This window comes from Chlorocebus sabaeus, chromosome 1 (genome assembly GCF_047675955.1).
Source record: "Chlorocebus sabaeus isolate Y175 chromosome 1, mChlSab1.0.hap1, whole genome shotgun sequence".
NCBI lineage: Eukaryota > Metazoa > Chordata > Mammalia > Primates > Cercopithecidae > Chlorocebus > Chlorocebus sabaeus.
The window spans coordinates 114,529,959-114,554,263 of record NC_132904.1 but is presented as its reverse complement, the minus strand read 5'-3'; the positions used below and the strand labels follow the sequence as shown (position 1 = coordinate 114,554,263).

The window sequence follows — 24,305 nt, the reverse complement described above, 5'->3', positions numbered from 1 at the left end:
CATCATGGGGTCTCTAACTTTAATTACATCTGTAAAGTCCCTTCAGTCATGTAAGGTGACCTCTTGTTAGGTCTAGGGAGTAGGATGTGGACATACTTGGGGGAAGCATTATTCTGGCTAACATCCCTAGTTTATCTTTCTGTTATTTGTTTCTTATTTAATTCCATTATGTGACTAATCTTTTAAAATATATTGAGATTTGTTTTATGACCCCAAATATCATCAATTTTGATAAATGTTCTGTATGTACTTCAAAAGGCTGTGTATTCTGTTGGTGGTGGGTGTGGGGTTTTATAAACGTTAATCAAGTGAATTTGGTTTACGTATCTTACTGATTTTTGGTCTATGGTGGTACCTCGGTATTCACAGGAGATTGGATCTAGAATCCTCCTCAGATACCAAAATCCATGGATACTCAGGTCTCTTATACAAAATGGCATAGTATTTGCATATAACCTATGTACATTCTCTCATATACTTTAAATCATCTCTACATTATTTATAACACCTAACACAATGTAAATGCCATGTAAATAACTATTATACTATATCGTTTAGGAAAAAATGACAAAAAAGTCCATAAACATTCAGTGCAGATGTAACCATCCACTTTTGTCCTGAGTATTTTTGATTGATGGTTGATTAAATCCATGGATGTGAAACCCTCAGATAGAGAGGGCTGATTGTACTTGTTTCACTACCTTTGGAAAAAGGGATGTTGAAATCTGTAACTACAATTGTGATTTTGTATATTATTCCTTGAAGTTTCATTAGCTTCTGCTTCAATTTTTTTTTTTTTTTTTTTTTTTTTTTTGAGATGGAGTCTCGCTCTTGTTGCACAGGCTGGAGTGCAATGGCATGATCTCAGCTCATTGCAGCCTCCGATTCTAGGGTTCAAGCGATTCTCCTGCCTCAGCCTCCAGAGTAGCTGGGATTACAGGTGCCCACCATCATGCTCGGCTAATTTTTGTACTTTTAGTAGAGATGGGGCTTCACCATGTTGGCCAGGCTAGTCTCAAACTCCTGACCTAAGGTGATCTGCCCACCTCGGCCTCCCAAAGTGCTGGGATTGCTTCAATTTTTAAATTGTGTAATTGGGATTTTTTTATTTTAAAAATTTATTATTTATTTAATTTTAACAAGCTAATATAAATTGTATACATTTAAGGTGTGCAGCATGATGATATTTTGAAATATGTATATCATGTGGAGTGGCTAGATCAAGCTAATTAATATATACGTTACCTCAAATACTTATCATTGATTTGTGGTGAGTTGCTTTAATTTTTTTTTTTTTTTTTTTTGATGATAGAATCTTGCTCTGTCCCTCAGGCTGGAGAGCAGTGGTGTGATCTCGGCTTACTGCAACTTCCACCTCCTGGGCTCAAGTGATTCTCCTGCCTCAGACTCCTGAGTAGCTGGGATTACAGATGTCCATCACTCCATCTGGCTAATTTTTGTATTTTCTGTAGTGACGGGGTTTCACCATGTTGGTCAGTCTGGTCTTGAACTCCTGGCCTCAAGTGATCTGCCTACCTCAGCCTCATAAAGTGTTGGGATTACAGGTGTGAGCCACCATGCCTGCCAATTTTGTATCCCTGTTATTAGGTGCATAAACATTTAGAATTGCTATATTCTCTTGACTCCTTTGTCATTGTGACATGACATGATATCTCTCTTTATTCCAGGTAACATTCTTTGGTCTTTGAAGTATGTCTTTGTCTGATGTTAATACAGGGTTTTCTTTTGATTAGTGTTAGCATGGTATATTCTTTTCTATTATTTTATTTTTTTTCTTTGTGTTTCATTTTATCTTTGTGTTTTTATTGTTATATCTTCAAGCCCACTAATCTAATCTTTTCTTCTGTAATATCAAATCTGCTATTAGATATAGCCAATGCATATTTTTTCTCTTCTTTTTTTCTTGAGACAGAGTCTCCCTCTGTGGCCCAGGCTGGAGTGCAGTGGAGCAATCTTGGATCACTGCAACATCCACCTACCAAGTTCAAGCAATTCTCCTGCCTGCAGAGTAGCTGAGATTACAGGCACCCACCAACACACCCAGCTAATTTTTGTATTTTTTAGTAGAGATGGGGTTTTGCCATGTTGGCAAGGCTGGTCTTGAACTCCTGACTTCAGAACTCCAGAACTCCTGATCTGCCTGCCTTGGCCTCCCAAAGTGCTGGGATTACAGGCATGAGCCACCGTGCCCGGCCAGATATGGCCAATGCATTTTTTCCCCCCTCTCAGATATCATAGTTTTCATCTCTACAAGTTTGACTTGGGCCTTTTAAAAAAATATTATTCATGTTGCTATTTAACATGTTCGATGTTTCCTTTACAGTAGTGCTCCCTTATCTGCGGTTTTGCTTTCTTTGGTTTTAGTTACCCATGGTCGACTGAGGTCTGAAAATATTAAATGAAAAACTCCAGAAACAAACAATTTGTAAGTTTTAAGTTGTGTGCCACTTGGAGTAGCATGACGAAATCTCCCATTGCCCTGTTTTGTCCCACCTAGGAAGTGAATCATCCTTTTTTCCAGTGTATCCACACTGTCTATGCTACCTTCCCTTATTCACTTAGTAGCTGTCTTGGTTATCAGATTAGCTGTCGTGCTGTGACAGTGCTGTGCTCATATGATCCTTATTTTACTTAATAATGACCCTAGAGGGCAGGAGTAGTGATGCTGTCATATGATCACAGTTATTCTGTTTTATTATTATTGTTGTTAATCCCTTACTCTTCTTAATTTATAAATTAAACTTTACTGTATGCATGTATGTATGTGCAGGAAAATCATAGTATATGACGGAGTTTGCTACAATTTGATTTCAGGCGTACACTGAAGGTCTTGGAATGTATCCCCCATAGATAAGGGGGGGCTACTGTAGCTTCTTCAACATATAGAATCACTTGTTTAATGTCTTTGCCTAGTAATTCTATCATCTGTATTATTTCTGGATTGGTTTTGATGAATTGATTTTTCTCCCTCATTCCAAGTCCCATTTTCTGGTTTCTTTGCCTGTCTGTTAAGTTTTGGTTAAATGCCAGAAATCGTAAAATTAAGATGCTACATATTTTTGTGTTCCTATACATTTCCTTGAGCTTTGTTCTAGGATGCAGTTACTCACTTGGACAGAGTTTGATCTTTTGGGCCTTGCCTTTAAGCTTCCTTAGGCAGGACCAGTACAACGTTTATGCAGGGTTCATTTCTCCTCATGATTGAGGCAAAACCCTTCTGAACGTTCTTCCCCATACTCCCTGAATTATGAGGGCACAGGAGCTTTTATTATTACTATTTTTTGAGACAGAGTCTTGCTCTGTCACTCAGGTTGGAGTGCAGTGGCACGATCTTGGCTCACTGCAACCTCCGCCTCCTGGGTTCAAGCGATTCTCCTGCCTTAACCTCCCAAGTAGCTGGGATTACAGGCACCTGCCACCATGCCTGGCTAATTTTTGTATTTTTTGTAGAGACAGGGTTTTGTCATGTTGGCCAGGCTGGGCTCGAACTCCTGACCTCAGGTGATCCGCCTGCCTCGGCCTCCCAAAGTGCTGGGATTACAGGTGTGAGTCACTGCGCCCGGCCACACAGGAACTCTTTCTGGCCTTGTGTGAGCTCCAAGGACTATTCTCTCTAATCTTTTCAAGTGGTTTTTAAATTTGGCATCTTGTACTTTTTTCATATGCACGCACTGCTCACTACTACGCTGAAGATTTGAGGGGCCTCTGCAGATCTCTGGAGTTGTCTCTGAGGGCGTTTCTGTCCTCTATTGTACTCTCTTTTATAAACTCTAGAAACCTTGGCCTGTAATCTGTCTCTTTACCTCAGTGCTCTGCTCATGTCTGCTCTGCTTGGGTTCTCCTGCCATGAACCATAGGCTGGGAACTCTCTCTAGGCTATAAGCTGGGGCAACCCTAGGGCTTCCCTTGTTTTTTTTCCCACCTCTCAGAGATCACTGTCTATTTTTGCCTGAAATCCAATGTCTTAAAAACTATTATTTTCATCTATTTTATCTCATGTCTTAATCGTTTCATGCAGAAGGGTAAATTCAATTCCTGATACTCCAACTAGGCCAGAGGCAGAAATTGAGCTCCTCTTCTATACTCTTAATCTTTCCTTTATTCTATATTCCTCTTTTCCACTGCTTCCCCCCTATACACTGCATTCAACTGCAATGTGGTGTTCCTTCTGTAATGTGTATCCCTCCTGTCCTCTGCATCCCATATGTAATCTACAGCCTCCTCATCCGCTTATTTTTCTCACTTCAGCATCTACATTTATCCTGCACTACTCTGCCTCTGTCCAAGTGGGAAACCTTCTCAGGATTTCAACTCCACTTCCAACTCTTCCACCTGTCATTCCAAGGACATTTGCTAGGACATCTCTGCCCATGATGTCAGTAAGTAACAGGTACCTGTGGGATCGGACTTCACAAATAAAACCAATGTTCAGGGCTAGAATCCTTTATTTTAAATTTTTAAATTTCCATAGGTTATTGGGGAACAGGTGGTGTTTGGTTACATGAGTAAGTTCTTTTTTTTTTTTTTTGAGATGGACTCTCACTCTGTTGCCCAGGCTGGAGTGTAGTGGCGTGATCTCAGCTCACTGCAACCTCCACCCTCCGAGTTCAAGCGATTCTCTTGCCTCAGCCTCCCGAGTAGCTGGGATTATAGGCGCCTGCCACCGCACCTAGCTAATTTTTTGTATTTTTAGTAGAGACGGGGTTTCATCGTCTTCACCAGGCTGGTCTTGAACTCCTGATTTCGTGATCCACCTGCGGCGGCCTCCCAAAGTGCTGGGATTACAGGCGTGAGCCATTGCGCCCGGCTATGAGTAAGCTCTTTAGTGGTGATTTGTGAGATTTTGGTGCACCCATCATCTGAGCAGTACACACTGTACCCAATTTGTGGTCTTTTTATCCCCAACCCTGAGTCTCCAAAGCCCATTGTGTCATTCTTATGCCTTCGCATCCTCATAGCTTAGCTCCCACTTGTGAGAGAGAACATATGATGTTTGGTTTTCCATTCCTGAGTTACTTCACTTAGAATAATAGTCTCCAATCTCATGGAGTGGAATGATAGTCTCCAATCTCATCGAGGTCGCTGTGAATGCCATTAATTCATAATTCATTCCTTTTTAGGGCTGAGTAGTATTCCATCACGTATATGTGTGTGTGTGTGTGTGTGTATATATACATGTGTATATATATGTATATGTGTGTGTGTATATACATATATACACACATACATACACACATACACATATATACACACATACTCCACAGTTTCTTTATCCACTCGTTAATTGATGGGCATTTGAGTTGCCTCCATGTTTTTGCAGTTGCTAATTGTGCGGCTATAAACATGCGTGTGCAAGTATCTTTTTCATATAATGACTTCTTTTCCTCTGTGTAGATACCCAGTAGAGGGATTGCTGGATCAAATGGTAGTTCTACTTTTAGTTCTTTAAGGAATCTCCATGCTGTTTTCCATAGTGGTTGTACTAGTTTACATTCCCACCAGCAGTGTAGAAGTGTTCCCTGTTCACCACATCCACTCCAACATCTATTTTTTTTTTAAATTTTTCGATTATGGTCTTGCAAGAGTAAGGTGGTAATGCATTGTGGTTTTGCTTTGCATTTCTCAGGGCTAGAAATTCTTAGCTAAAGAGGGAATTAAGAGACCTGTTGTTCTGGTCGGCTCTAAATTTGGGAGGAGGAATGTGGGATTAGGGTAAATAGAACCCCTGAGTCCATAGCCTGTTGAGTGAACAGGGTGTGATGATGCAGTGATAGTTATACTGCATTGTTGGAATTGTCTCTGAGTTATTAGTGTTTCCCTGGCTTCTCAGCATCACCTCCAATTCTTCCATTTTGAGGTATTCTTAAATAAAATAAGTGTTCAGGGTTAAATAGCTCGAGAACTCATTGAGAAAAGTTGGGAAATATTTTTGTCATTATATCTAGTTGCTTGTACTTTACAGGACCAAGGAATGGGCAAATGCCAGGAGGGCAGATCTCTGTCTCCTAATCATGTACCAGCTCTGGGATGGGGCCAAGACTTGTACCAGGGATGTCTGAAGGAACTAAGAGTCAACATATCTGAAAAGGGACAGCTTGAGGCCTGGATCCACAACATCACCCATCTATCAGGGAACGGCTGGCCACTTGAGGCCTTCCAGACTTTGCCTAGGAATGAGCTCAACGTCTCCCAGGCCCGGCGCCACGTACTGCCCTTCACCAAGGTCTTCGCCACCTGCTGCCCTTTGCGCGTGCAGTATGTATGTGGCAGCACGCTGCAGCTGCAGGGCTACCGGCCTGTGTACTCTGAGGACCAGCAGCGTGACCTCACCCTGGATCTGGTGCTGCCATAAGGCCCAGACCACTTCAGCTGGGCATCGTCTGACTTTGCAAACTCTGAGCCTTAGAGGAGGCCCCAAGTTGTGGTCGCCAGGCCCAGGAGGCAACTGCACAGTGGAGAGGGAGCTGGGGTGCACAGGGAAGTAGGTCCCTACTATTAACTAGGAGTTTGGGGTCCTCTCCTGAAGTAGGCAAGAACTGCGCTTCTCTTTCTCTCCTGATTCTTGGTTTTCCTTTGAGTCATCTGGAGCTGCCTTCTCATCAGGTGCACTCTTCATGGGAAGCAATTCTTGCCCCCACCTCCTCTGGGCACAGGGAGTAAGTTCTGCTAAATTAAATTAAATGTGTTCCAGGCTGGGTGCGGTGGCTCACATCTGTAATCCCAGCACTTTCGGAGGCTGAGGTGGGCAGATCACCTGAGGTCAGGAGTTCGAGACCAGCCTGACCAACATGGTGAAACCCCATCTTTAGTAAAAATACAAAAATTAGCTGGGCGTGTGGGTGCCTGTAGTCCTAGCTACTTGGGAGGCTGAGGGGGGAGAATCACTTGAACCTGGGAGGTGGAGGTTGCAGTGAGCTGAGACTGTGCCACTGCACTCTAGCCTGGGGGACAGAGCAAGACCCTGTCCAAAAAAAAAAATTAAATTTGTTCTAAAATGCTGCAATTTAGTGAACTGCAACCTCCTTTTTTCTCTTCTTCTTCTTCTTCTTCTTCTTCTTCTTCTTCTTCTTCTTCTTCTTCTTCTTCTTCTTCTTCTTCTTCTTCTTCTTCTTTTTTAAATTGTGTGATTCCGTTTATTTAAAGCTGAAAAACCAGAAAAATTAGTCTATGGTGATAGAGGTCAGAATAGGGGATACTTTGTAGGGAGGATTTGACTAGGATGTAACCTCATTTAATATGTAAACAAACTACAACCTGACCTGAGAGTATATTTTTGTAAGAAGAAAGGAAGTCTCCTCCAATCACAGCAGCCAGCTTTCAGTCAGGGGCAGACTGTAGACTGATCAGATGTGTCTAAATTAGTCAAAGGCTGACCTGTAACCAATCAGGCTATATCCAATACCGCTTCCTTTTTCTGTTTACAAACACTACTTGTCCACTGTTGCTGGGTGGAGGTCTCTGAGACTGTCTAATATAGCTCTCTCATTTAATGAGGTGAGTTTAAATCAGGTCTTTTTGTAGTGAACTGTGGCCCTAATCACTATCATCTCCTGAACCAAGACTGACCAGCTGGACTCAAATGCTATTGAACTATCTTTATTGCACGGACTTTGAGTTGTTGATTTTGACTAGTTGTTTGTGGAAACTCCTGATAAGGAGGGTACTTCAGTTTCTTGGCATTGTCCACTCATAGTCATCATAATAGTCCCCCTGGCTGGGCGTGGTGGCTCACACCTGTAATTCCAGCGCTTTGGGAGGCTGAGGCAGGCAGATCACTTGAGAACAAGAGTTCAAGACCAGACTGGCCAACATGGTGAAACCCCAACTCTACTAAAAATACAAAAATTAGCCAGTTGTGGTGGTGAGTGCCTGTAATCCCAGCTACTTAGGAGGTTGAGGCAAGAGAATTGCTTGAACCCAGGAGGTGGAGGTTGCAGGGAGCCAAGATTGTGCCACTGCACTCCAGCCTGGGTGATAGAGCGAGACTCCATCTTAAAAATAATAAAAAATAATAATAACAATAACAGTCTCTCTGATGTGTTGCTTCCCCTGGGAAGTCTTAAGTGCTCCTATGCAGTCATTCTTTATACATCAACTGGTCTATTAGGGTTAGAATAACAAAAACATGAAGAAAGCAGCACAAAGAATCATCCAACTAAGGTGAAGTTGTGAATTGTGAGTTCAGTATTGAAACAAAACAAGTCCATTATGAGGGTGATGGAAAATGGGGTCAGGGGCCAAAGTTTTGGTCAATCTCTCAAAATTGAGATGCTGACCAAAAGGCAGAAATGTTTAAATTAAATTTGGCCCAAAGCTGCTGGTGTATCTGTTGAACTGCAACCCAACTTAGTATTTAAGTAAACTGCCTCCCAACTGAGACCATATTCTTGTAACAAATAGCTGAATCTCAGCAAGTCACAGCTGCTGTGCTTTAACCAGTCACAGGCTGCCAACTGATCAGACCATGTCCATATAAGGCAAATGCTGAGCTGTACCCCATCAAACTGTTTGTGTGTATTACTTCCAATAAATTTGGCCTGCCCATGTTGCTGGGTGAAGCACTCTGAACCTCTACCGGTTCAGGGTGATGCCCGATTCATAAATTTTCTTTGCTCAAATAAATTCTGCTTAATTAAAAAAAAAAAGAAAAGAAAAGAAAAAGAAAAAGAAAAAAGAAAAGTGAGGCAAGGAAAGAATAGTCCAGGCAGAGAAGGAAGCATGGGCAAAGACACGGAGGTGGAGAGCAGGGAGAATTTCAAGAGGTTTAGTTTTACTAGAGCATGAAATTCAAGTTTCAGAGTGTTAGCAATAAGGGAGAGGTGGTAAGGATCCAAAAGTAGAAGACCTGGAGTGTAAGGCTAAGTAGGGGGTATGGGCTTCTTCCTGTATGAGGTTACGCATCCTTGAAGAGCTTCAAGCAGGAAGTGATATGGCACACATAATTATGGAGGCAGAAATAGAGAGAAATCAGTTTGAAGAGCTATTTAGGGAGTTCCATTTGGTGACTAATTGGATGTGGAAAATGAGGGTGCAGGAGGCATCCAGGCCAATTCCAGGGTTTCTGATCCAGCAGCACTGTGTAGATGGTGGTACCCTTCGCTGGGGATGGACATGCAGGTGGAGGAGATTATTTGAGGGATTGGGGGTGGGTAGGCGGTGGAATGGTGACTTCAGTTTTGAACATCTTGAATTTGAAATGTCTGTGAAGTTTGTGGGCTCCCAAATGAATACGTCCAGAATACGTCTAAAGCCTAGGAGGATATCTGATCTGGTCAGGTCTGGGGATAGAGATATGGGAAAGTAAGAAAAATAGGTGAAGGGTGAAGGGTATTGGAATGAGAACAGAACTTTCAGGAACACCAATGTTTAAGGAGCAGGTGGAGGAGGAATTTCAAGAGAGGTAAGGAGGGGCAGATGATGTCATGGAAGCCAAGGAAGTGAGCGGCCAATCTTTCACATACCTCTGAGAGGTCTGCTCTTGAAAGGCTCATGGAATGCTTCTTTGATTTGACAAGAAGGAGGGTGCTGTGATGTTTTGAGAGTTTCTAGAGTGGTAGAGGAGGAAGCTTGACTGTAGAGGGTTGAGGATCGGAGGGAAATGAGGAAGTTGGCCTAGTAGACTTCTCTTTGGGGCTTAAAAAGGCAGAGAGAGAAAGGGAAGTATCTGGGCAGGAGGCACGCAGGGTCAAGGGAGAGCTTATCTTACTGTGGGAGAGATGAGTAATTGGGACTACAAGCACATGCCACCATGCCCGGCCAATTTTTGTATTTTTAGTAGACATGAGGTTTCACTATGTTGATCAGGCTGGTCTTGAACTCCTGACCTCATGATCCACCTGCCTTGGACTCCCAAAGTGCTGGGATTACAGGTGTGAGCCACCATGCCCAGCCTGGAGTGCCTTCTTTATCTCCAAGTTCTATTTGCCCTTCCCTTCAAGGTTTAGATAAAGTCTTTCCTCCATGGAACTTTCTCTGCCTCTGAACACCTGCAACACTGTAACACGCATATGTGATTAATCGCATCATCTGTTCTTGTGTTGCTGTTTAACTTTTTGCACGCTTGACCACTCTTATATAATTGCAAGCTCCTTGAAGACAGGAACTGTTTATTGATATCCTCCTAGTAGTTAGCATAGTGCTGATAGCCATATGAGTGATTAGAAAAGCACTAATTGAAGGAATGCATAAACAATTAAATACAGAGCTTTTAAGTCAGGACAATGAGAAACATTCTTTTTTTTTTTTTTTTTTGAGACAGAGTCTTGCACTGTCGCCTGGGCTGGAGTGCAATGGCACGATCTGCGCTCACTGTAACTTCTGCCTCCTGGGTTCAAGTGATTCTCCTGCCTCAGCCTCCCAAATAGTTGGGATTATAGGCACCCACCACCATGCCTGGCTAATTTTTTGTATTTTTAGTAGAGACAGGGTTTCACTATGTTGGCCAGCTGGTCTCGAACTCCTGATCTCGTGATCCGCCTGCCCTGGCCTCCCAAAGTGTTGGGATTACAGGCGTGAGCCACCGTGCCCAACACATTCTTTTTTAAAATTTTTATTTTTAAATTTTACTTTAAGTTCTGGGATGCACGTGCAGAACGTGCAGGTTTGTTACGTAGATATACATGCGCCATGGTGATCTGCTGCACCTATCAACCCATCATCTAGGTTTTAAGCCCCTCATGCATTGGGTATTTGTCCTAATGCTCTTCCTTCCCTTGCCCCCTATGCCCCTGACAGGCCCCAGTGTGTGACAATGGGGAGCATTCTTTATGATCACAGTCAGTAATGAGTAGATGCTCTGACCATTAGAATTGGCTGCTAGTTCCAGCTCTGCCCCACCCCATCTGTGACTTGGGCAATGACTTGACCTCTCAGAGCCTCAGTATCCTCGTCTGTAAAGTGAGGCTGACATCTAACTTGCTGTGTCAACATAAAGATTAAATGAGATAATGCAGGTAAAGTGCTAAGTACAATTTCTGAAGCCTGTATTGAGTAAATGCTCAATACATGTTAGCTGTGATTGCCTGTATTACACTGAGCCATGCCTCCCCTTGACAGGGCACAATCAAGTATACTTGGGACAAAACCGCCATCCCTGGGCCAGCCTGCTGATCAGCAGCTAGTGATGGACAACATCACGGAGGCGTCTTCTGAGCCTAAGTGTTGATGCTTAGAGTGAAGGAAGTGACTCTTCAACAGGGACCAAAAACAAATAGAAGCTGTAGCTACAGCCCATAGCTGTAGCTATGTTCCCCCATACTGAGGGGGAACAGTATGTGGAGGCCGCTGGTCACAAACAGCCTTTTTAGTGGTGGTCACACTTATAAATAGCCCTGCTGTCAGCAGGGAAATTTCTGAGTGCAGAGAGGGAGAGAATAGAGCCCGCTGGTTTGAGCTGGAGTAGGACAGTTCCTGGATGCTCTGGCCTCCTCTCTCTGCAAGCAGAGTGTGTGGTGTGAGACTGAGAACAAAGCGCTCCCACACTGGCCTCCGCCCAGCTGCCACTGTACCTCTCCCACCCTCACTCCCAGGAGCCACGCTTAGCAGTGCAGCCCACATCCTGCACTGCTTAACCACAGCCCGCTTCTGGCTGCAGGCGGCTGCCTTGGGGTGGGGGTGGGCCTGCTTGAGACACCTCCCTCCTTCACTTCCCCAGCCCTGGCTCTGCAGCTTTTCCTGGCAGCTTGTGGAAATCTGTGTCCCATCCCCAAGCCGGGCTTCCACCGCCACTGTCTTCTTCCGTAACTTCATCTGTTTTTCAAGGCCTGTTTCTGTCTTGCCCATTTTCTACCAACCACTCCATCAGGGACCCATCAGTCATTCTCTGCCACCTTTGATGTCTTCCTCCGAGAGAAGTTGGTGAAACTTTCTTTCTTTCTCTCCCTCCCATCCTCTTTCTTTCTTCCCTTCCTCAATCCCTCCCTTCTTTCCCTTTCCTTTTATTTTTCTTTCTCTCTCTTTCTTTTCTATCCCCTCCCTCTACCCTTCTTTCTTTTTTCTTTTTTTCTTTGTTTTTGAGATGGAGTCTCGCTCTGTCGCCCAGGCTGGAGTGCAGTGGCGTGATCTCAGCTTACTCCTGGGTTCACGCCATTCTCCTGCCTCAGCCTCCCGAGTAGCTGAGACCACAGGCACCCGCCACCACGCCTGGCTAATTTTTTGTATTTTTAGTAGAGACGGGGTTTCACCATGTTAGCCAGGATGGGGATGGTCTCCGTCTCCTGATCTCGTGATCCGCCTGCCTCGGCCTCCCAAAATGCTGGGATTACAGGCGCGAGCCACAGCGCCCGGGCTTTTTTTCTTTTTTCTTATTTCCTTATGCCCTCTCTAAAGAGAGCTTCAGGTAATGGCCCTAGCAGCTGTGGAAACAGAGAGTGTTTGCATCTGGGGTCATAGCCGAGAATTTAGTCAAAGGTAGTGAGAACCTGAATGGTCTTGGGAATTAAGGCAGCCTCTCAGGGCTTCTCAGAAAAGAGGGACAGCAACTCTTTCAGCCAAACACAATTTATTTTTTCTCTCTCAGCTGAGAGGAGCCGAGCACATTTAGGGAGATGCAAATGACCATCCAGTGGCCTACAGTGGAGATGGGGGGGTGAGGGGGGAGTGTGGGGGTGTGAGTGGGGGGGTGCGGGTGTGGAGGGCTAGGGGGTTGCGGGGTTGGTGGGGAGTGTTGGGGAGAGGGAGGAGCACAGGGCTGGCTCAGAGCCAGGATCTGTGAACGGGGCAGGGCCTCTGTCAACATTTACCCAGTCCATCCCCAGAGAGGGTTGCAAAAGGGGATGGAGATAGAAAAGTAGATGGAATACTTTGGGATGGGGGACAACTTACATGCAAGAAGAAAAGGGAACTGAATGGAGAAGTTACATCCAAGGGGAAGGGAATGAATAGCAGAAATAAATATCCTGGCAAGAGGGCAGGCCAGCTGTGAGGATGTGACTACTGATAATGCTTCAAAGGAAGAAGCAGCAGCAATGTCTTAGGACTGGGTACCAGCAGAGAAGGCAGGAAGGAGGGAGCTGGGGATCAGGCTGGAGGGCGTGAGTTCGCCATGAGGCCGAGGAACGATGCTCTCGTGGGGTCCAAGACTAGCCCAGGAAACAGGGAGTCGCAGGGGGACTGGAGAGGAGACAGACCTGGGCCAGAGGGAGGCAGTGTTCTCCAGAGGGTCAGATGCGTCTCTGATTCAGGCCAGAATACAGATCCTGCTGGCCTTTCCGGATGGGCTGGGAGTGAAGTAGAGAGGAGGTGGTCAGTGGTGCGGGAGGAAGTACCTCCTAAGAAAGAACGCTGAAGATCTAGCTTTAGTGCATGGAGAGAGCTTTGGACTTGAAGTCAGGAGGCAGGCTGGAATTCTAATTTGGCTCGGATGGTAGGAGACTTCAACTGGTCACCTCCTTCCGTGAGCCTCAACTTTCCCATCTCAAAAATAGGAACTTAAAGACCCACCTTCCAGGGCTTCTGTCAGGGCTAAATAATTCACTTATACTAAAGTAAATACTACGTGCTTGGCTGGTGCTCAACAAATATTTGTTGAGTATATCCAGGTGTGAGAGTGAAAATATTTAACAACTAGTAGTGCACACATACCAATCAACAAGAACAATCCTGGTGATCCTCTGCCATGCCAGGCATTAACTCTTCAGTTACCCCAACTCAAGAGACAGCCTGGTCGGGGAGAGACTGGGATGCCTGGCCGTGTGTGTGTGTGTGTAAGGGTGGGTTGGGGTGAGCAAAGTTTGGGGCCATTTTCCAATGAAGTATTTTAATATTTCAATAGCTTTTATATAATATTTATATAATTTTAATATCTCAATAACTCGTATGGCTATACTGGTGCATGCTGGTGGAATATCAGCCTTGAATTTATTGTGTTAGAATCTGCACATATGATATTCTCCATGGCTGTATCCCAGATAATGAAGAAGCCAGAGAAAGAGGAGTATGTCTCTCGCAAGCTTCCTCCTCTCCATGGTTGTGGAAGCCATGCAGCCTTTGAGACAGTCCTGTTTTACCATGAAGGAGGCAGAGGTAGCACACAGAGGGTCGTCATGGAAGCCCTGAGTGAGGGGCTTTGAAGCATCTGGCAGACAAGATGGGCCATCCCATCTGTTCCCTTCCCCCCCCGGAGGGGCATCCCTCCCAGCCTCCTGGCCCATTTCTATCCCCCGTTACCTCATAGTCTGGGTTGGGAACAGGTGGTGGCCTCTCCTTGTTTTGTCCTGCAGAGGAAGGAGGGGAAACGTTTCATTCCCATGAGGGAACCAATCTTGCAGCACTGTCTGTGCCAGTGAGACCCAGATAGAGAACGGCAAACCCCGTTGTTCTCTCCTCGACCACTTTCCTTTTACGTTCTTTCTCTTTTTTTTTCTTTCATTCATCTCTGAGGACCCTACGCTCTTCTCATCATTTTGTGACTTTCCTCAGCTCAAGGTCCTCCTATTGTTTCTCTATACGGGGAAGGGAAAGGAAAAGCAGGAGCTAATATATCAAAGTCTCTCTTCCCACAGCTTAGGGACAGAATCGGATGGCTGCAGGCATCGACAGGCATGTGAGGAAGCCTGTCACGTTCATAAACATTTTTGCACTTTTACAGGATGGAAGGAGGGGACTGACATGAGATTTGAAGCCCTCTGTTGAGATCTTGTCATCACAGTAGTAGAAGCTGTGCATAGAAGCTCTAGAGAAGCTGTTCTGACCTAGCTGTGGACTTGCCACCTACCCTGGCCCAGTCTGGTCGTCCCCCTTGGCAGGAATCTCATCTGACCGGACTCCACAGCCTTACCCCTTTGCCTGCCGCCAGCACCTGCTCCTCGTGTCACAGGCTTGGACTTGGCCTTTCTATTCTTGCTCCAGTAGTAAACCAGCAGCAGCAAGCCCAGAGTGATGCAGATGTCCACTATGACAATTGTGGCCACCGCCATCACATCCATCTCCATGCAGTTCTCACACACTGTCAGGGACGGGGTGGGGAGAGGGGAAATCACTAAGCAAGGAAAACACAAGGCGCTGGAGGTGAGGAGGGAGCGCATGAAGGCCATTCTCCCCTTATTACTCACACACTTGCCATGGCCAGAGCCCCCCCTTCAATATGTCCTGAACAACATCGACAAGCAAAGAGTGGTGGCTGTGGGTAGAGGCACTGGAGTCAAACAGCCCTGGGTTTGAGTACCTGTTTTATTACTCACTAGCTGTGAGAAGTGTGAAGTGTGTTTTCAATTCACAGACGCTCTGTTTCCTCATCCCTTTACTCATGGGAATAAAATGGTATTTAACCCATATGGTTGTTGAGAGGATTATATGAAAAAAAATCCTTGATAAGTGTTGGATACAGACAGTGCTTGAGTGATACTTAATAAGCACTCAATAAATGTTAGCTATTGTTATTATTTTATTATTATACCTTAGCTTATGCCATTTTATCAGAGTGGACTTGAGTCTTTTTTGCAAATCTTTCTGAAAAATTTATCTCTGGAGGAAGCATTAGATAAACTCATGTTGGTGTGCCATGAACCTGGGTGTGATGCAGTGCAAATGACCCAGTCCTGTCTCTTAGGGAGTTGCTATTTTAGATCTCGCACAGACTGGGGTTACCCCAAAGCCTCATATTGGTGTTTAAGCTATATTCCAGAAAACACTGATGCTGTGTGGTACCAGATAGTCCCGGGACTGAGTGTGGGAGGAAGCACAAAGACACCAGGGCACTGTGAGCTGGGTTAGGGGAAATCATTGAGAATGCCCTTTTGAATGGTCCTCCCTAAAGAGCCAGTGGTGCCTGCTCTGGAGACCTGGATTACCTCTTGCCTTCAGGTAGAGATGATGGCTCGCGTCCTCTGGATTGCTTCCTCTGGGGTAGCAGACATAATAACCACTTTGCTCCATTTCTGAAAATTCCGGCAGAAACAGCTGATCCCCAGAATCTTTGTTTTTACCATTGTGTTGCCATTGTATTTCAGATCCAAGATGCTGAGAGCATGTCAGTATTACTGTGGTTCCAGAGATGGAGACTTTATATGCTGGGGAGAAAGAAGGGAAATTGATGGAAGAAACCAGGACAACTTTTAGAAAAGGCAAATTAGTGACAAAAGAACCACCCAAATGCAGGAAGTCATCTGTCATCTAGGTCTTAGATTTGCTTGTCAAAAGGGGGCTCTACTGGCTGGAGGGTGTGGAAGAGGAGATAGGTGGAATGAAGGGAACTGGAGAACCTGAAGGGAACTAGAGAACCTTTTGAGAGGTGGCTTTAGGGTTTACGCAGGGACATGGGGACTTGGGAAGGGTAAGATGGATGTAAAGAAAAACCCATAAAAGTCCCTATTTGGAACCTTTCTAAAACGGGGTTGAGAATGCAATGCTGGGAAGATTCTTGGGGTTAATCTCTCTCAATCAGTTCCTTCTCGTCTACCCACCAATCTGCATCCTCAGACAGGGCATAAATAAAAGACCAATAAACTCACGTGTCTGTGTAATACTACCTGAAAATGAAAAAAGGAAACAGCAGTAAGAAAATATCTTGGTTTAAGTTTAAATTGTAGGTAAAAGTTTTCTAGTGGAATTAGACACTGCCCACAAGACTTCCCAAAGAGGGTCTCATCCACTTAGGAGCCCTGAGTCTTGGAGGTGAGGTTCATGCTTAGCCTGTGAGATTTAGCTCGTAGATACATTTATTAAATAGCTCATAGATGTAAATCAGATACATCGCATTCAGAATATACCAGCGTGTGCTCCTAGATCCAGATCTACTGAAGCTCAGAAAGCCTTAAAGTCCTAAAGCCACAAATTCCAGAGATCTTCAAGCTTATCCTCTTACATTAGCCAGAACTGTATTACAGATAGGTATGAATGACAAATGAACCACCCAAATGCAGGAAGTCATCTGTCACCAGGCCTTAGATTTGCTTGTCAGAAGGGAGCGCTACTGGCTTTCTCAGAAATAAATCTCTCCACTGAATCACTGATTCGTGGACTTACCTGTTTCTTACAATTCAGAAATTCTTTCTCAGAACTGAGTCCCTCATAATAGAGAAGAAACACCTTTATTCTTATTCCATATAACTTTCTCTCTGTTTGCCTTTAAATAACGTGAAATACTCTACACATTTTGAGTGAATGGTTCTTCCAATAAAAAGTGGTTTCACTTTACTTTGTATCTGAGCATAATCAGCTCTCAATTATTTTTGTTAGAGGGAGGCCTATCAGGGTGGACAACTGAAATCAACTAATAAACCACTAATGCCATTCGCAGGTCCAGCCACGTTTCCCACAGCAGCCATTTTTGCCCTGGGAGGTGGAGCTAGGAGTCCTTTCTGATTTCCTGGAAAACTTGTGGCTGGAACACTGGGTTCTGTTACAGCCTGGACATGACAGCTGGAGGAGAGGAGAGGCGGTGGTGCCGCTGTTAGGGACAGAGTTCTGGACTCAAGCATCAGAAGCCCTGTGTTTGAATCCTAGATCTGCCCTAGTCTGTGTGACTGAGGGCAAGTCATTTAACTTCGCTGAACCTCAACTTCTTTATCAGGGAAATGGAGATAAAACACCAACCTCACAAGGTCTTTGTGAAAATTAAACGGATTATGAAGGTGGAAGTGGATGACACATAGCAGGTGCTCAAGAAAAAGTTACTTCCTTTCCTCCTTTCCTTCTTGAGGTCCTGCTGCTCCCAGCGCAGAACTGAACTCTGACCCAGTTGCTCAGGCAGCCCTCTGACAAAGACTGCACAGAATGTAAACAAATCATTCTCCAGGTTTTTCCACCTGCTTATAATTGGGAGCTGAGTAAAAGGAGAGTAGATAGTTTATATTATTTTAATTTATAAATAATTTTTCAACACGGATGTTTCTTAGACATGTTAAATGAACTAGAAATCATCAATAGAGAACATAGACATTATACTTTGCTGGGTGTGTTTGTTTGAAAAAAATGTAAAGAAAATTGCTCACAACTTTTATTGGCACAAATTCAGTAGCAGAGCTTAGACTTAACTCATGTTCACACAAGGGTCTAGATGTCTATGCTTAGACAGAAATGTGCTCCGCGTATGTTCATTGTGCACTATCCACAATAGCAAAGACATGGAATCAACCTAAATGCCTGTCAATGGTAGACTGGATAAAGAAAATGTGCTGCATATACACCATGGAATACTACGCAGCCATAAAAAAGAATGAGATCACACACGTCCTTTCCAGGAACATGGATGGGACTGGAGGCCATTATCTTTAGCAAACACACACAGTGACAGAAAACCAAATATCACATGTTCTCATTTAGAAGTGGGAGCTAAATGATGAGAACACATGAACACAGAGGGAAATGACACACACTGGGACCTCTCAGAAGGTGGAGGGTGGGAGGAGGGAGAGGATCAGGAAAAATAACTAATAGGTACTAGGCTTAATGCCTAGGTGATGAAATAATCTGTACAACAAACCCCTATGACACAAGTTTACCTGTATAACAAACCTGCACATGTACCCCTGAATTTAAAATGAAAGTTAAATTTAAAAAAGATATGTGTGCTCACGAAGATTTTACACACATCCAGAGATAGTATTTCATAATGGTTAAGAAAATGAACTTCAGTATCATATAAATCTGCATTAAAACTTTTTTATTTTTAAATTTCTATTAATTTTTTCAGAGACAGTGTCTTTCTCTGCCACAGAGGCTGGAGTACAGTGGCACAATCTTGGCTCAATGCAGCCTCAACCTTCTGAGCTTAAGTGAGTCTCCTGCCTTGGCCTCCCAGTGTTGGGATTATAGGCATGAACCACGGCACCTGGCCTAAATCTGCATTTATATCTCTAGGACTGGACTGTTTATTTATTTTTGTTTATTTTTGTATTTATTTGAGCCTTTGTTTCCTTCACTGTACAATAGGAGTGTTAGAAGAATTAAATGAGGATATTCAAGTAAAATATTTAGAGCAATGCCTAAAACATACGTGCTCAGTAAACTTTAATGCTTATCACCTATAGTCAGCGTGCTTTTCATGTATTAATAGCTAAAATTCACCTACTGCCTGTTTTTTGTTTGTTTGTTTGTTTGTTTTGAGACAGAGTCTCGCTCTGTCACTCAGGCTAGAGTGCAATGGCGCAATCTCAGTTCACTGCAACTTCCGCCTCCCAGGTTCAAGCAATTCTCTTGCCTCAGCCTCCTGAGTAGCTGAGATTACAGGTACCTGCCACCACACCTGGCTAATTTTTGTATTTTTAGTAGAGATGGAGTTTCACCATGTTGGCCAGGCCGGTCTTGAACTCCTAACCTCAGGTGATCCTCCCACCTCGGCTTCCCAAAGTGCCGGGATTACAGGCGTGAGCCACCATGCCCAGCCCACCTACTGCCTTTTATGTCAGATAATGTTCTAAGCGCCTTAAATAAACTACTCATTTGGTCCTCATAATAACCCTACAAGTTAGGTAGCACTATTATTTCCATTGTCCCATAATGATGCTATGGCACAGAAAAGTTAGGTAAATTACTCAAACACACCCAGCAAGTAGAGAGTTGAGCCAAGATTCAAACATTCTGGTCTAGCTCAGTTAGACTCTTATCTTCATACTATAGAGCTTTATCTCTTCTGCATAAAATATTTTTCTTCCCTAAAACATAAACTTATCCTTTAAAATTCAGCTCAAGGATCACCTCCCCCAGGGAACTTTTCCCAATGACACTCAGTAGAGTTGATCACTCCCCTCTTTATACTTCATTTTACTCTGTATCTACCCATATTATAACATGCAACTCACTATATTTTCAATTATTTGTGTCTCACACAAGACCATCAGCTTCTTGAGGGGAGGTAATTAGCAATGTGTTCATAGTTTGTTCATTTATTCATTCAAAAAATATTTATTGAGCACCTACTATGTGCCAGATACTGGGCGAGGTAAATGAGACACTGTCTCTGTCTGCCTTGAAAGATTTCAAAAACATATACACAAACACATGTTAGCTCCAACCCACTCCCATATGTGTATGATCAGAGATACATATATGCACAGCTATAATCTGACATGACAGCTAGCAACAAATACAGGCACGTTTCATACAGATCTCATTGAAAGATACTTGTATTTTCCCTTTAATAGTTTTAGTTCTCAGTGTTTGTTATGGTGATTGTACTCTATGACCATTTCATTCCACATTTGAAAACTTTTGCTAGATAGAGTGGAAATCCTCTTACCCATTTCTTCACTACCTGAAAAGGAAACGGTAAGAAGCCATTAGTAATGTTTCTATTGGCAATGAAGATCAGACCCTTCTCCCCTGGGTTGGGACTCTTCGCTCAACCCTTAGGAAACAATGGAACTTCCAATTTCCTTGGCTGCATATAAAAAGCTGTTTTGGGCCTTACGTCTTATCTGACGCCTATTAACAAAAATGGCTCCTAAGGACACTACAAATTAGGCAGCATGGCGGAATCTAGGCTGGCTTAGTGGTTGCCTTTACTTTAATTTTTATTTTTGAGACAGTCTCCATCTGTTGCCCAGGCTAGAGTGCAGTGGTGCAACCTTGGCTCACTACAACCTCTGCCTCCCAGGTCCAAGCGATTCTCTTGCCTCCGCCTCTCGAGTAGCTAGGACTACAGGCGTGCACCACCATGTCTGGCTAATTTTGGTATTTTTAGTAGAGACAGGGTTTCGCCACGTTGGCCAGGCTGGTCTCAAACTCCTGGCCTCAAGTGATCTGCCCACTTCGGCCTCCCAAAGTGCTGGGATTACAGGTGTGAGCCACGGTGTCCAGCCATGGTTGCCATTAAATACAACATTGGTTCACTCCGTTTGGAAGAGCTGATTGAATAGAGGGGCTTCCAATGTTGGAACACTCCTGACTCTACTGCTGTGGTTGAGAGAGTAAGTTCAGGCTGGGTACACTCATATGCACGTGCACTCGCATAAACACACGTGTACACACATGTATTCAGACATGTGATCCTGAACATACACCCAGATGTTGCCCCAGCAGCTTATCCAGAGTAACCCTGTGCATGCATTCTGGCTACATCTCCTCTGCAGAATCTCACATCACATATGAGATGCAAACAAAAGAAAACTGTTCGTGCTTTCAACTTCATTTAAGCCTCAATTTTTCTTCTGTATAGTTAAAACTCATTATTTCCTGCCTCTGTTGCTTCCCCCTTCTGGGCTAGAAATATCTCCAGACTTGTGAGGAAAGTCAAAGGTGTAGATGGCAGAAACTCCTTTTCCTGCCCTCCGTGGAAGTTCTGTGGGAGGCCTAAGAGAAAGCTCCACTCATAACTACAAACAATGACGGGGTGACTTCATAAAAAAGAAAGAAAGCATATCTCACCGTCTTGCCCCCAAACGCCAACTAGAAAATAAATAAGAAAAAAAAAGTGTTAGTAAATGTTGTGGGTACCTGTATTCCTAAACAGAAAAAGGGCTGTGTTGCAGTATGACCACTGATGACATCTGATGTCCTTCCCAGTTGCTGTAGAACAGTGGAACTTACTGCTGGTATTGACCAGGGATTCCCAGGAAATTTGGGAGGAAATAGAGGAAGGAAGCATCTAGCATTAACTATGAGTCCACAATTTCTGACAAGTGGGAGTCAGAAAAAGTTAGGACCATATTTTTGGATGACTAGAGACATAGCAAAAGAATTTTGCCCTCAAGCCTCCATTTTGAACATTGGTCTCTGTGGAAGAAAAACACACTCTTGGTTGGGTACAGACACTGGGATTCTTGTTCCATCTCTGGCTCTGCTTTTCTGGTGGTTCAGTTTTTCCATTTGTTTTCTGCTTGAGACAGAGATGGAAATATTTGAAACCCTGATTACTCATCATCTAGGGCCTGTGCGTTGAAAAGCCTGACCACATTTCCACCGGGCCCTCCAGGATGCCCTCACTCAGCAATACCCTGGATTCATTACAATGATCAGTTTCCCTGGCATTGCCTGAAAGCTTTCTGCACACCTAGGACCCCCACTTTCCTATCCCCAGAGCAGATTGGACACATTCCTATGATGCCAGACGTCTAGGGGTGATTGGGTCTTTGATACTCTCTCTTTTATTTTCTATTTATTTATTTATTTGTTTGTTTATTTATATATATTTTTTGAGACACTCCAGGCTGGAGTGCAGTGGCTTGATCATGGCTCACTGAAGCCTTGACCTCCTGGGCTCAAGTGATCCTTCTACCTCAGCCTCCCAAGTAGCGGGACTATAGGCGTGTGCCACCACGCCTGGCTAATTTTTAATTTTTTGTAGAGATGGGGTTTCACTATGTTGCCCAGGCTAGTCTTGAACTCCTGAGCTCAAGTGATCTTCCCACTTTGGTCTCCCAAAATGCTGGGATTATAGGCGTGAGCCACTGCACCTGCCCCTCCTCGTCCTCCTCCTCCTCCTTCTATTTTTAAGGAAAAGCATACTTTATAACGCAGATCTCTAAGAATATGCCTGGCCACTCCCTACAGGAGTCACATCCTGCCACTTGCTACTCAATGTGTTCCTAGGACCAGTAGCAGATTAATAAACTTGAGAGCATACTAGACATGTGGAATCTCAGTCTCCAGTCCAGGTCTTTTGAAACAGAAGCTGCGTTTTTAACAAGATCCCCAGGTGATTTGTGTGCACATTCAAGATGTGAGAAATCTAAGATGAAGCAGGAAGTGGAGACATCATGGCTGTGGCTCTGAGACGGGGGCACCAGCTGTGATAGCATTTTCTAGGTCTTTGAAATAAAACCATCACGAGCCATTTTGCCTCATGTGGTGCAGCCATTTAGAGCACAAACAGTCCTGGTCTCACAGATCGGCTTCAGCACTTACTATGTCCTTTAAAACAAGTTATTTAACTTTTTTGAGTATCAGTTTCTTAATCTGTAAAGTAGAGGACTTATCAGTTTATATAGTAAAAGTTTAAAAGAATTTTAAAAAGAGGATATAACACCTTTCTTTCCAGGTGGAAGTAGGATTAAACCAGTTAACACGTCTAAATAATTTTTTCTTTACATAGTATCTGACACTCAATAAATGGCAACTTTTTTTGTGTTATTTATTTCATATGAGATATATAAATGCTCTTGGTTATGTATCAATTCATAATCCATCTTGCTTCAAAAAAACTAAATAAACTGAAAGTTGTCGGTTACTTGAAAAGGACTAAAAATTATGAGGTGTTTTATGGTCTCAAAGACAATGAACTTGCTATATATGCCCTGTGCAGAGTTTGGGTGCAAATATCGGGTCTCCCCAAAACAAGGAGTGGAGCTTCGCTCTTCTAGTCTGTTTTGGGTTAGTTCTGGAGAGCTGGGTAAGTTGGAATGAGCTAGTTCTTAGAGGTAGCGAGACCTCTCTGCTCGCAATAGCTATGATCACCCCAACTGCTCTTCTTTGCCTGCTCCCCGAACGCTCTCCCAGGCACCCGTGGCCTAGCTTTTTCTTTAGTCCCCAGCTCTAATCCCCCACCCTAACATAGCACAAACAGTTCCTTACATCTGGTAAATGAGGCTCCTTGGTGCCACTGAGCAGTGCCAGGTAAGCCTTCCAGTGGTCTGGAGACACACCACCCTTTCCACTCCACCCTACTCACTTGATAAGAGGCAGAGGCCCAGAACTCTCCAGCGAGTGCCCGACTGCATCTTTCTTTCATGGGACGGTTACTTTACTAAGATGGCGGAGGCCAGCAAACTTACTACTTCTGGAAAAAAAAGCAAAACAGATGACTTTTTCAAAACATCTGCTAGAGATAAGGACCCTGGGGCCATTGTTCCCAATGCTAGGATGAAAAAGGAGGGCTTTATAAGAGAGAGACTCACCATTTTCTGAAGCAGGCACCTGAGGCTGGGAGGGGAGGAGGGTTTCTGAGCCCCACACAGGAAGTAGAGGGGCCTCTGGGCCTGCGGGTTTTACCTCACTTGGAAACGTTCAAGGCAGAGGCCTCCACCTGGATTGGTTGAAGAAAGCTGGGTCCCACAGCCTTCCTAGAAGGTCAAACAAGAGGACTCTGACAAAACCTGGAGGGGCCATGAAAAATGCATGACATTTAGCTGTCCAGACCATGTAGTAGGTTGGCACAAAAGTAATTGCAGTTTTTGCCATTAAAAGTAATGGTAATACAACATGCCTCCACATTGTGGGGTCCTCCTTCCCCTATAGGCTCTGCCAGGAAGAGGGAGATGCACTGAACATTTGCTTTCTTTATGGTGGGTCTGGCACGGAGCAGCAGGGTGCAGCCATCTTATAAACAAAACTTGTTGGCTTGAAAATATATGTTGACTTAAATCTGTAAGATGCCATTTTTTTGCCTATAATTTTACAAAAATATTTAA

General features: G+C 44.0%; 1 protein-coding gene across 1 annotated transcript; it reads right to left on the bottom strand.

Annotated features, from left to right (window-relative positions):
- Positions 1 to 12,821: 12,821 nt before the first annotated feature.
- CD3E (CD3 epsilon subunit of T-cell receptor complex) lies at positions 12,822 to 23,876 on the bottom strand. The gene is made up of 9 exons (XM_008021048.3): positions 23,793 to 23,876; positions 23,567 to 23,674; positions 21,325 to 21,345; positions 20,198 to 20,212; positions 16,470 to 16,487; positions 15,810 to 16,028; positions 14,798 to 14,965; positions 14,188 to 14,234; positions 12,822 to 13,238 (listed from the first exon to the last, which is right to left on the bottom strand). The coding sequence occupies exons 2-9, from the start codon at positions 23,613 to 23,615 to the stop codon at positions 13,182 to 13,184; spliced, it is 594 nt and encodes a 197-aa protein (XP_008019239.3). The 5' UTR covers positions 23,616 to 23,674; positions 23,793 to 23,876; the 3' UTR covers positions 12,822 to 13,181.
- Positions 23,877 to 24,305: the final 429 nt, after the last annotated feature.

What these genes read in the sequence shown, in the direction of transcription:
- CD3E (XM_008021048.3), bottom strand. Translation starts at nt 23,615, where the DNA reads ATGCAGTCGGGCACTCGCTGGAGAGTTCTGGGCCTCTGCCTCTTATCA. An exon ending in TCTCTACCTGAAGGCAAGAG is followed by an intron (nt 14,966 to 15,809) that starts GTAATCCAGGTC and finishes CGTCCCTGACAG; the next exon opens with TGTGTGAGAACTGCATGGAG. An exon ending in TTCCCAACCCAGACTATGAG is followed by an intron (nt 13,239 to 14,187) that starts GTAACGGGGGAT and finishes CTTCACTCCCAG; the next exon opens with CCCATCCGGAAAGGCCAGCA.